The sequence below is a fragment of the Melanostigma gelatinosum genome (genome assembly GCF_949748355.1).
Source record: "Melanostigma gelatinosum genome assembly, chromosome: 2".
Taxonomy (NCBI): Eukaryota; Metazoa; Chordata; class Actinopteri; order Perciformes; family Zoarcidae; genus Melanostigma; species Melanostigma gelatinosum.
Genome location: NC_136635.1, coordinates 7,787,584 through 7,801,442, shown reverse-complemented (window position 1 = coordinate 7,801,442; position 13,859 = coordinate 7,787,584). Strand labels below are relative to the sequence as shown.

Genomic DNA, 13,859 nt, shown 5'->3' with positions numbered 1-13,859 from the left:
ACAGGGCTACGGTCGATGATGACATCTATGATCTTTGCCCGCGACTGAGCATTTTTCGTTAACATTCACCCTAAGATGCAAGAACAGCCCTCGTTAGTCGCCTTGTTACAGCCATCACTGGCTCCGGTGATCCTCGGCGAGGATGGCCGGTTTCCATTTCTTTGGTTATCATCCTTGTAATTTAAGTCGCAGTTCCTACTTTTCACGATAAGAAACCCGAAAAACAAAAGACAAGACCACCTGTTTTTGTAAAATACATTTAATCCCTTTATATTTGGGCAAACCGAAGTCTACAAGAGTAGAAGGGCTGACATCCAAGTGGCAGTGAGTCCCGAGTGTCAGTTCCCAAAATAAAAAAAATTAAAAAAGGGCGGCAATATGGACAGCACTGTCAGAGAAACGCAGGTAGCGCCCTCGTCATTGGGGAACACCGCACTGGTGGCTGTTCTCATAATTCTTTACTTTATTTCCAATGATTCCTGGGGGAGAAGCTAGCTGATGCGTTGAAAGGTTTGACTTCTTCTCAGTCACCACTGCCACTAAATATCTCCCTCTTTCTTGACTCCTTTGACAACGTACCAAACACTGACATCACAATACAAGAAGACAAAAAAGGCATACATTGTCTTTCTACAGCCTTCATGATTTTTGTTAGTACGTCAGAGCTGTAAATATTACAAGACACTATTTATTTTACGGTTTAAGTATGAAATGTTAACGAGACATGTTTTTTTAAATTTAGTCGACCGACAAAAAGCTGCGATGACACGTGAGGTTACACGAGACGATGTGACTTAATGTGCGGTGTTGTGCAGCTATGCGTAGGAACAGACCTCAGGACAACAATATTTTACGGTAGAGTAAAAAAAAAAAAAGAAGCACTGCTGGACTAGATAAACGGCACGTTCGGTTGACCGGGTGGGAGCGATCCGATTGGCTGAACTTCAGCAGGCAGGTGAGACTGACCTGTGGTCGGTGGTCAGTATCACCAATGTAATCAGCCTGCGACAGTCACAGAATCAAGTGACCACTTGTGAAATTAAATGCAATCCAATACAGCAGCCCACATGTCATGATACGGGGGTTTAGTGCGACTTGGTCAGGTATTAATCACGAGACACCACGGATAGCTACATGCTGGAACTACTTCTTCTCCGAATGTTGTGACTTCCAGGAGTCTCCGTTCTTCGCCTTGCAACAGTTACCACCACGAGCGGGGACAACGACACAAGCAGGTCAGATGAGTCAGGACTAGTCTTAACCAGATCGAGGCAAACCCAGATTTTCAGAGCGCCAAACCGTAGCGCTGGCTACGGGTTGGAGTCTCACCGTGCGCTTCCTCTACGAGCATGTAGTCAATTAAGTTCCTACAGAGCTGAGCAACCTGGGACAGGTGGCTCATGTGTCGCCGGTCAACAAGATTGTTGAAAAAAAAAACACGCGGCCAATACATGGATGCATCAGGAGCACAGCTAGATGTGAGGCAACCTGCTTCAAGTGAAGATGTTACGGGTCATATTTCAACCAGAGTCCTCTGATTTAGGAGATTATAGTGTTAAGCAAATTGCCTCCACAAAGAAGTGCACAATTGTATTAAACTCGTAAGGTTTGTTTTCCTCTTTTTGATTAATTGTAGTTATTTAATAAAGATTGCACCAAAGGGGTGGGTTTCCAGAAATATTTCTACTCCTCGTTGTCTGGAGAAAATCGTACAAAAAGAAACCACTCAGAAGGAATGGCCTTTTGTTTACCACACAGTTGAAACTTTTTGACTAAATTTGTGATGCAGGTGGTGATTCCGAAGTCTGGGACCAGGCTAGGCCAAACTTTCCTTCAAGGTTTTCATACAACTGAGCACTCGAGACAATTTTGGACACACAATGAACAGCAAACGGCCGAAGACAAATGGTCAACAAAAACCTCCACGGGGCCAAACCGACAGACATCGGGTCACTTTGACTTTGGTTCCAGCTTCCAAGAAATAACAGATTCCTTCTTTAGTCAGTTCCTGCAGACATCACACAGCGGCGTGGGTGTGAAGCAGGACAACGGTCTCGTAGGACAGGGGCTGCGTGTGTGTTCGCCTCTCGTGTGGCGCGGCGAGGCCGACACCAGCGCTTCACTGGTGCCGGTCACGCGCGCCATCATCTGGTTTAGTCTAGAGCAAGACGGACAAGCAGAGAGAGCAGGAAGGATACAGGAGAAGGATCTACTGCAATGCAATTTGCATGCTTCGGCAGTCATAAAGCACTGTTAATATATATATTTATATACAGTTTATACATAAAACAGTGAAAAAACAGCCATTAAATCCAAGAATATAAGACCATGTTCATAGGCGGAGGAAGCAGTAAAACCACTAATGCGTCACTAAAGGATGAGAGCACCAGCGGACGTCATTCATGTGTGACAGTGTGATATAATATCTACATATCAGGGTTAGGATAGCACTGGTCAAATATGCATAACAGCATCTGTCACCAACAAAAAAAAGAAAAAAAAAAAAAAAAAAAAAAAAAGAAGACAGTGTAATTAAAATGCTCAATGGAGGATGGTCTACGCTGTCTTCCCAAAGAGCCAACTAAATCCAGCAAGCAATATATGTGACGTTTCCTACTTTTAAAAAATAAAATGAAAAAGAGCGAGACGGGAGACGCTGCGCGCTCGTCCCTCCTCCGGCAGCCCGTCGCTTTAGTACACCGGGCTGTTGCGGATCCCACAGCACAACACCATGCTGAAGATCATCTCGAAGATCTAGGACGACGAAACACGGGACAGAAGTGCTGATTAGAAACCACTGTCCTCAATTAAAACAATGTCACATGGACAGCAAAAATATTCACATATTGTCTCTGCATAGATTTGAAAACACACGCAAAAAGACCCAAACCAACAGCGAAACAATCCTAGTATTGTTTGTGTAGCCAACACCTGATATTTCTGTGACATAACGTCTTAATTCCGTTAACGAAAGACTATGAAGAAATTAAGTTTGTCACCAAACTTTATTTTCCGTGACTAAGACGAGACGATGACGTGACGGCACCGACGGCTGAACTGTGACGATCTCAACACGCAGTATCGTCTCTGCCCTCCTGGTCTCAGTCCTCAGTCAGACTCCTGACATGTTGTATAATGCATGAAGTTGTGAAGTCGGGTTCGGCTGGTGGATGAACGCATATTTTTGCATGTCGGGCGGTGCGACCGGCCGGATCGTAACGGGCCGGTTTGGTGCGTCCGGACTGATCAGCACGTCACCAGTGAGCGCCATCAGGAGGACTCACAGAAAAGCTGCGTTCTTCATCATCCAACCTGTGCCTTTAATAAGATGATGATGGGATATAATCATATGTGAAAGAAGTTTCAGTAAAATGACAATTATTGGTTTTGGCTAGACTAAAATGTTCAATGTAGTCTGACGGAAAAAGGAGATTTGACACGGGACTAGGACTAAAATAATAGATCGCTGAGGAAAGAATGAAGAGAGAAAACATTCTGCCTAAAAGTAATAACTAAAAGATGACTCAAATGTAATGACTCCTTGATGAAAACTATAACAGACGACTAGAATGTGACTAAAACTAGTTAGCATTTCCATCTACGGGTTAAGACTAAGATGAACACAGAGCTCAATTGTATGAACAAATAATTAAAGCTGACTTGTTCCTTCACTACCAGGAACACACGCGCTTCTGACTCAGTCCCACATGAAACGTCCGCCACATCCACTGCTGCCGGAAACACTCACTGAAGCACCAAATGTGTGTTAATCCGCCGCCTAAAATAGTCCCTACCAAATGCACCACTTATTCCCGTTTGAGCGACGTTTTTCAAAGACCACAGTGCCCAGCTGTTTAAGAGCCTTTTTAAAAAACATGGAACACTATATGTTTTACCCTTTCAGTAGGAACCAATTAGCACGAGTCCCTTTAGCAGCGTAGCGCAGTCAGAGTAGGAAGGGATGGACTAACGCTTTGTTGGGTTTGATCTTGTGCGATTTGTTGACAGCGGTATAGATTTCAAAGAAGTCTCGTCCGTTAATCCAGACCAAGTAGTTTAAAATGTCCAATAGACAGACAAAGAGAAACAGAGAAACTTACCTTATGTTCAGGAATACAAACATTTTCAAAGTCTAAACACTAGCAGTCATACAAATAAAACGTGTTCTGATCAGTGTCTTGGCCACAGCTGTCAGCCTCGATGTAGCTGCAGCTACTGAACTTGTGTTATGGTGGTTACGTTACGGCTCCTTCTGTATGTTTTCGGATTCATGGAATAAGTGCAGGTACACAGTGTCTCACCATAATAATTGCGACCACCAGGGCGGCGATACCAATCAGGTAGATCTTATCTGTGAACAACTCATCGATCCTCTTGTGGCAGTCCTGCAAAGGAGAACCGAGAAAACACGTCATTTATAAACGCTTCAAAGCAACAATCATGTATTGACTGCCTCCTGTACTGCTTTTGAGGTCAAGATGAAAACAAACAAGTGGTACATTTTACTTTAGCCTAGTAGTATTTAAGTACCATTTCATAGTTGTACCAGTGACCAGTTAGCCCTCGAATTTGTTGGCTGGAATGACGAAGTCATTGGCGCATATTCTACTTTAAACTAATGCTGCAAAGTGTGTGAAATCAATGGTTGCAGCCTTCTATCAACCTATCCCTTGCATTTTGTCACGCAGTCAAAAAATTAATGTTTTTCAGTCCATGCTTTCTGCCACCCGATTACTTTTGGGGTAAAGGCCAGTGCTTTTATTTTGTAAAGATATTGGCTACACGCGCTGGAAAAACACCAGTTCCATATAACGGAACACAAGACAGCCCTGGCACACCGGGGAGTCTTGGATGGGACCGCGGTTCATCTCAGCAATGTCGATGTGCTGCCAAGAAATCAAGTTTAAGGCCCCCGTGCAGCACAAGTGGTGAATACAGATAACTTTCCCCCCCGCATATCTTTCCATGAAGACGTTGCACTGAAGCAGCCCTCTGTGATTCTCCACACCGCAGAGTTCTGCTGGAACCCTATACTCCCATTGGTTCAGCCATCAACAGACGACGACGTCACGTCAGTGTTTCTCAACCTTTTTCAGGCCCCCCCCCCCCCGACCCCACAGAGCTTCCTCACAGCAGAGTAACAGAAAACACCAAAGAAATCATTTGACATGGTAAAATACGCTCATTCACCTTCTACATTGTGAGTGTGTGTGTGTGTGTGTGTGTGTGTGTGTGTGTGTGTGTGTGTGTGTGTGTGTGTGAGAGAGAGAATGGAGCTGGAGAAGAAGACGCTGTGTTTGCTGTGACACTTTGTTTTCCTGGCACTATTTTGTGCGATTCAACAAACGGGTTGATGGGAGAACTTCACTCTTTGTCTCCGAGCCGTCAGTGGAACATTACAAATGTTCATCCAGTCACTCTCTCTGTGCCGACAATGCATTGTAAACATGCTGACAATGCGATACAATCTGCTTTATAGTATTCATGAATATTCATGTTTCATAACAATAATCACAACACATAATAAAGCATTTTAGAATGACTTATTGTCACTATTATATTCTTTGCAAGAATCATCGTGTATTGTAATTCTCATAGTTGTAATACATTACAATCTTCTTCATAATGCACTTTAATCACTGCAGTGATGCATTATAATGTAATTATAAGTTACTATAAGGGTCATCGTTTGCTTTAAGTTAAACAAATATTAAATATCTATGCAACTAACAAATTGTAGTGTAATAATTTGTACTTTACTTACACCACTTACAGTAACTTGTAGTCACATTATAATGCATTACAACAGTGATGATAATGCATTATAATGTATTACAACGATGGGAATAATAACACACTCTGATCCTTGCTAAAAGAAAAGGTCAGTGACCAGCGATCATGAAATCTTTTGATACGTGATATAAGTCATTATGAAATGCTTCATAATGTGTTTATGATTAAAGCATTGTGAATATTTATGAGATAACTACACAGAGCTATCAGACGATCATGGAGCATTTATAGAACTGTCTAAAATGCATTATAGACAGAGAGGCGTGTTACATGTCATTCTTCTCCAGCGCTCCCTTACATCTTGATGACATGAATAATAAATGAATAATGATTCGTGTTAACTTTGACGATTTGATCTAACTCAGAATGTCTTGTGACGGTCGGAGCGTGACAGTGTTGTTGACGTGGACGATCACTTACAACTGACGCCCCAGAGGTGGGGCAGATGTCAGTCAGGCCGAGCTTGTCAAACAGCTGCGTCAGGGTGGAGGTCACCTGGCCTTTACCGCAGCAGCTCAGCTGAAACACACAAAGCAACACAGTGACCATCCCTGTCCTCTACACGGTGCCCTCTTACTCAGTTTAAAGCACTTCACATTGTCAGGCTTGTCTTTTAATAACTTCTATTATTATTATTAATAAGCTCCTCAGGTGGGGGAAACTGGTTTGCAGAAGCTCTCCCTATTCTCAATTCCTCTTTCAAATGTTTCTTCTGAGGATATAATTAAGTCTCCGATATAATGTAACAATAGTTTCGGTTTATGTTAGTTCAGCTGTTTTTATGAGAAGTAGGGCTGGGTGTCGGTATTCCATATATATATATATATATATATATATATATATTGGTGTTTTTTTAGTATCCAGACTTCTCCATTCAAACAATATCCGTATTCCAATCGTTTTGTACCCAGATCTAGAAAAGAAAAGACTTATTGGTATGGTTTGGCTCACAGCCCGTGCAGATTGTGGTGTGGCGAAGTGGAGCACGGCGTATTTGACGGAGCTTGGCGGTTCAGCGTGCCAGGATTCCACCGGAATGTTGGAAAGCACGGCTTTACTACACGCCTGTGGCGTCTGATGGAAATAAATGCGGCGGCGGCGGCAATCAATGGTTCCATTCACGGGACGGGTATCGAATGAAGTAGTATGAAAATAAAGTACTCTATTGGTATCAATATCTCTTTAAGGGTACAGGTATTGTCATTTTTTAAACAACACCCAGCCTCGTCGTGTATTCCACAACGTCACATCGGTGGAGAGTTAGGCTGCTATTCCACAGATACACTTTATCATGATTTCAGTGAGTGAATATGTGCTGAATCAACGTCTGAGTGGAACATTCCACTCAGGATTAATTCAGTTCTGTCTCAATGAGGAAGCCACTCAAAGCATTTATCATTTTAGTAACTTTCAAAAGTTGAATGCTAAACATAAATAGGTTCACAGAAAAGTTGAAAGGATTCAAATTAAATTGCCTACAAATCATTTTCCGACTCTCCGATGTCCTTTGTTAGGACGAGTACATCTTGTGTTTGTTCTCGTTCGAAATACACACAAAACAAATTGACACATTTACAGTACAATTGACTTGAACGCAAAGTGATACATTTGAGAGTGCATGTTCGTACCGTCTCGTGGAAGACCTTGAGCACGGTGGCGGCGGCCTGTCTCTTGTTGGAGTCGGTGGTCAGGGTCTCTGAGAAGACCTTTTCGTACACGGAGTCATAGTAGTTGATCATCTCCTTCGACACCTAAAACAGGAAACAGAGGTTTCTCCGGGCTCAGCCTCAAACTTAAAAAAAGCGTCCCGGGACAGAGACACTGAAAACATGATGCATCGAATGACATGAAAGGGCATTCGTACTGAGTTTTAACCACTGCGTTTTAAAACAGGCGGCAACCTCCGGTGTTTCCGTCTTCCACGTTGAACCCTTTCACGGTGTGTTTTCAGCTCATGGAGGTTCATTGTAACATTTTGGTGGTGAGCAGTGTTCGGTTGTACTTAGCCAACCTCTCCCGTCACTTCTGTTTGCTTTTTACATTCAAAGCTTCTAGTGCGGTATTAGAAATAAGCTTTCAATATCTGTTTGTCATATCGTATGACGTCGTCACCTTAAAGAAACAGGTTTAAAAAATAGATTCTGTGTTATTGTGGTTGTGTAATACAGGTGCGCGCCTCCCTGTGTGTGCGGCGTTCTTTTCAATTCATGTCTATTCTTCCTGTTTAAAGCCGACGTGTGTGTCTGCAGTTGCAGATAAAGATCCGGCTGCACTAATATTATTGGCATTAAACTATTTGTAGAATTAGATTCCAGTGGTGACTGCCTTTTGGATCGTTTCTGACTCATGTGATCCAACAGTTCCAGAAACTGCAGAGTATTGTATCCTGTATCCGGTGTGTGTTTGCAGTCTTACGGTGTCTTTGTGCATGAAGCCCCAGATTCCAGCTGCCACTTCGCAGGCGAACAGGATGACCAGGCAGGCGAAGAACTGCGGGACAGAAGAGAAACGTCAGATTATCGGAGGGATTTAGCAAACAACGGTTTCACTTTTGAAACAAGAGATGAAATTGGCCCCGTGGAGTTTTCACAATCAGCGTTACTCACCAGAACACACTGTGTGAATCCCTCGGCTCTAACAATCATGTTGAGTGCATTTCCATCCTCACAGAACATTTGCACGCTTTTTAAAACGCATTTTAAAAACCAGCACTGTTTACATTCATGTTAACTGGCTTGCGGTCTTCTTCTTCCCTGCTCTTGCTGACACACTGCAGCATATCTTGGCATGTTTGCCGCCACCTGTTGATCAGTGGAACAGCGTGAAACCATTGGTAGGGCCGAGTACGGCGTCAACCGCATGCGCACGGGTGTACATGCGCACGGGTGTACAACAAAAACTGGGATCCACCCAAAATGTCAAGAGAATTTTTATTTATTTACAAAGCGCCAAATCGTAACAGAGGTTACCTCACGACACTTTTCAAAAAAGAGCAGGTCTAGACTCTTTAGAAAAAAAGAAACAGCTCCAAGCCGCTACTTGAGATCTAAAACTCCACAGGGAACCTTTAAATGTGACTCACAGTTCCCAAAAGACACTGGGACTCTTGGATGGCGCCGTAGCATCCGAGGAAACCGACCACCATCATCACGGCGCCGATGGCGATCAGGATGTGGACACCTGGACAGAAAGACAGACTGATGAATATCCGTCGGTATCACACACACATGAACAGGTTTGAAATAAGAGGGCTGACAGGAATGCTGCGGTGACAACCCGGCGTTCTTGACCAGCTATCAAAGTCCCTCCTCTTCTGCAGACAGCAGTTACAACAATGGAAACCACAAAGGCCTTCAAACCACTGCGGCAGTATTTTTTAATACCTCTGTGCATGCAATAGCGTCTGACGGGCAGCAGGCGGCACAATCTTGTTTCGGTGCCAGTAGAATAAAGTGAGTCATGTTCCAGTTATGTTCACAAGAAGAGTATTTGTTTTGTTTTTGCTGGCTCCCTAATTCAACCCGTTGTTTTTTATTCGTCCTGGACATAAAACAGGTGCTGCACTTGTTTCTTTTCATTACTCTCCTCACCCAGAGCGTGTTTCCTGTGTTAGGCTGTCAGATGCTTGCAGGTTAATATTGGACTTATTCATACAAATATGTATTTTTTCTGAATGTCTTCCATATCAATTGCTTTGGAAAAGCCTGTGAGGAAAAGAAAAAAATCACTTTAATCTGCAGAACATCACTTCGGTCTTGTATTTTCCTTTAAAGACCAACCTTTTTTTTGGGGCGCATTTCAGTCCAATAAATACAATACCTTCCTGTGTTGTAGATGGTTGAATGTGTTTTTCCAGTCGTTTTAGTTTCCATTGACTGCGGTTTACATGAAAAAACCCCTACGTGCAGGCAGAGATTTGTTTTGGGTGAGGTCATTTATCACGGTGATTACATCTGGTTTTAACCGTGCGGTAATGCTGCTGGAAGTGCGGCCGCATATCAGAAGGAAACTGTTAATTGGTGGTGTGTTCGTGTGCAGATGAAAGGCCCGGAAAGGTCAGATATTAGTTGATTAATTGATGCTTTCACAGACCAAACAAAGTAAACATGAACATGGTGAAAATGAATTTGAGGGCTCTTTGTTTTATAATGGTGCAAGCCAGCCCCTTACTTTTCTGTTTACTCACTATACTCGCTCTTTTTTCACATCACTTTTCATGACAGTGGTGTCACTCGTCTTCACCACATCACACGCCCCCTGCCGCTTTCAAACAAGCAGCAACTGCTTCCAAATGAATCCTGTTAACTCATAATTAACCCAAGCAGCTGCTCTCAACAGCTAGCCTAACAGCTAACTCGAGAGCCAGTGCTAAAAGCAGCAACTAGCTGGTTAACTGTGGTGTTCGCTGTCTTGATTTCCACTGTTTTGATTGTGAAGATGTTCCTCAGAGTAAGACGCACAGCCCCCCCCGCCCCCCCAGCCAGACCTTTCATGTCCACGTCGTGCTCGTGTTGGGCGTATCGGGGAGTGCAGCTCTTTGTGCGCTCAGCCCCAGCATCATTACTCCTGCTTGTCAGCTCTCACACAATTTGATTCTGGACCACTAACTGCTCCCATACATCCCCCCCCCCCATCCCCACCTCTTTCTCTACCCACAGAGCCACTCACAGACAACGCGTAATTTGTAAATCGATATCGTGGAGACCGCCCAAGTGCTTCCTCCATCTCTTACATCGTGGCCCTCCAGTCTGACACGGCCCCCCCCCCTCCCCTCCCCGGGTGTCGCTCGGCCCTCCCGGTCACTCCCTCTCTTCGCCGCCGCCCATCTGTCCTTTCTATTTAATGCATCTGCTCGTTCGAAATGATGCTCTCAATAATTCCATTTACTTAAAATGTCTTTTCCTGTCTGCCTTGATTTAATCTTCCCGTGGATCCTCTTCCATTATGCTCTCTCTCTCTGCTTCCATTCACCATCCAAACTGAGTCCGCCTTGTTCGGTCCATAGAGGAGCTGACGGCCTACGTGACTCTCAGCGTTGCAGCACGGCCATGAGATGTGGAAAGATCATCTCAAATATATCCTGTCTTGACCGTTTTCAGCTACTTCGTTTCACATGTGTTGGATCTGCCCCAGCCTTCCTGGGAGACAATGTTTGGATCTCTAATCCACACTAATTATGCGTTTTTAATTTTAAAATAGGCGTGCCTCCTGCAGTAGCAGCATTGTAAAATGCAGAATGTATCTGCCCAACAGCTGCTGGCAAAGACGACATGGTCAGCAGCGCCTGTGATTCGTTGTCGTTTGTTGAATTAGTCGCTGGTAATCATGGCTGACGTCGTTTCGTTTTCTTCTGGAAGGTGATAGGGTGTGACGAATCAGGGAAGGGCACGCTGTGACGGTAGACGTATGTATATAACAAGTAGACATAGCCATCGTGGCGTCACCCATTTGTTTGTGGATTGCCGTTTTGAAGCCTCGAGTTTGGCGCCTTGGAATACAACCGTCGCCATCTTGGCTTTTTTGCATCCGATGAACATAAATTACTACATTCGGAATGCGGAGGAGTGACGTAGAGACACCGTATACGGCTCTAGTAGCGGCAGCGACCTGTCAATCCCAATAAGCCCGCCCTAAAGCATACTCCTCTTTAGGGTCTGTTTGACTCTAAATGGACCATAATCTACCAAATGAACATCATGCTGTATTGAAGAAGACTTTAAACTAGAGACTGAGACCATAAACTCATGTTTACAATGTTTACTGAGATAATAAATCAAGAGAGAAGTAGAGTCATTTTCTCGTAGACTTCTATACAATCTGACTTCTTTTTACAACTGGAGGAGTCGCCCCCTGATGGTCAGCAGAGATAATGCAAGTTTAAAGACTCTTCTGCGTCTGCTTCACTCGGTAGGACCAGAGGTTGCCGCCTGGTTGTGACTCAAAAGACCAAGTCAAGAAGTTGGCATCTCCGTCTCGGCCCCGTCCAGACTATAACGCAACACAGGGTTTTTTTTTACTAAAAACGGCAACCGCAGCATTTTTTTAAACGTCTCCGTTTTCTCAACTTGTCATGACCATTGTAGTAGTGTGGACGCGAAGACATAAACACAGCAAAAGTTATGAGTTTCATGCGACATCTGGTATCACTATCGATGTGCAACCTATTTGCCCTGCGCTATTTGGCGTCGATAGTAATTGGTCACCTAATATTCATTATGCGATTGCGTTCACAACACATCTGGCCTCATTCTGTTAAACTGGAAGGAGTCTAGACCTCCATGTCATGCCAGATGGCTTAAAGATGTACTATTTTGCTTGAAGCTGGTTAAAATGCGGGACAGTAAGTCGAGATTCCACCGAGGTATGGGGGCCATTTTTTAAATATTATTTGTAAGCATGATGAACAATACTAGAAAGTAGGTTACACATCTGGATTATTTGTCTTCAGTGCCCGTAAACGGATTATTACGGTAGCTGTAGCTTGATCTGAATAATGTTTACTGTATATTGTTTGTCCATTTGTTTAATTGCTTCAGAATTTATTTCTCATCACCACATGAGGATGACGGGGAGGGCTGGGTAGAGATTTGTTTTCCGTGTTAAAAAATGGAGGGAATTAACATTATATACTTGAATCTAATACCTCTATTATTATTTTATTATTTGTTGAGCTATTATTGTTATTATAGAATTCTATAGGAAAGAAACTATTTAGATTAACATTAAATAAATGCTTCCATGTACGTTCCTGAAATTCAGCCTATTGTGTTTCATCCGCTCGCTGCTCCAAACAACATGTAGACCAGGTGGGGTTTCCCTTAAATGATGGAATATATATATATATATATATATATATATATATATATACACGCGCGCGCACATATATATATATATATATATATATATACACACGCGCGCGCACATATATATATATATATATATATATATATATATATATACACGCGCGCGCACATATATATATATATATATATATATATATATATTAGGGCTGGGCGATAAATCGATTTAATCGATTAATTCGAATGTGTGCTTTAAGGCGATGTGTTTTATTGAAAATCGAGAAAATCGCCCCCACCCCTTTTTCCCGTAGTAGAGTGCGCGCGCATTGTTTACAAACTAAAACAATGGCGGCCAGCAGCTTCACTGCTTTCCACACGGTGGAAAGCCATCACGGATGCAGTCGCGATGTATATCGCAAAAGATATGGTGCCCATATACACCGTGGAAAAGCCGGGGTTTATTCACCGTCTCAAAGCTTTGGACCCCAGGTACGTGCTACCAAGCCGTAAACATTTTTCTGACGTTGCCTTGCCTCGGCTGTACAATAGTACACGCCAAAGGATCTCTGCGGAGCTGGAGGGGATGTCGTTCTACTCCGCAACAACTGACCTGTGGTCCAGCAGGTTGACCCAGACACCGATCCACTTGACTGGTGGAAGCGTCACCAACTTAACTTTCCAAGGCTAAGTACTTTAGCAAAGAAATACCTCTCTGTGCCAGCTACAAGTGCCCCCCTCTGAGAGGCTTTTCAGTGTGTGGGGGGGCATTGTTACATGCCACCGTGCATGCCTGAAGCCAGAGGTAGTAGACAGGCTTGTCTTCCTGGCAAAAAATATTTAGAAAAAACATGCACTACTGTTTAATACTGTTGGTTATGTTGTGAATGCACTTGATTTTGTTTACATGCACTTATTTACTGTGCAAAATATGTTATGTTGATGTTAGATCAGATGTTGCACTTTTGAAAATGTGAATGTTAAAGGGTCATATACATTTTATTTCATGCTGTGTTTGTATCAGTGTATTCAGTTAGAAAAGCTTACTGTAAAAAGTTACATTTGCACAGTTGTTTACAATGGAAGGCTACTATTTAATGCCATTTAATGTTATGTTTAATTTAATTTTATATTTAAATGATTCAGGCAAACAAAAGAGTGACCAAATACTTTTTGTATACTACAGGCACCTTTCTACAATGTTCAGGTTTTGTTTGCACTTTATTTTTATCAACCTACTTGGGAAAATCATCACAAAATAAAAGAAAA

General features: G+C 43.0%; 1 protein-coding gene across 1 annotated transcript in view; it reads right to left on the bottom strand.

The window, feature by feature from the left end:
- Positions 1–243: 243 nt before the first annotated feature.
- The window catches only part of LOC306792594 (CD81 protein-like), a 28,058-nt gene continuing 14,442 nt past the window's right edge, over positions 244–13,859 (bottom strand). Inside the window, exons 3-8 of the mRNA XM_079289839.1 lie at positions 8,876–8,973; positions 8,209–8,283; positions 7,422–7,544; positions 6,214–6,312; positions 4,302–4,385; positions 244–2,754 (exon numbers count right to left, since the gene is read on the bottom strand). Coding sequence (XP_079145965.1) covers positions 2,692–2,754; positions 4,302–4,385; positions 6,214–6,312; positions 7,422–7,544; positions 8,209–8,283; positions 8,876–8,973 — 542 coding nt within the window. The 3' untranslated portion in view covers positions 244–2,691. The remainder of the gene's footprint in view (positions 2,755–4,301; positions 4,386–6,213; positions 6,313–7,421; positions 7,545–8,208; positions 8,284–8,875; positions 8,974–13,859) is intronic.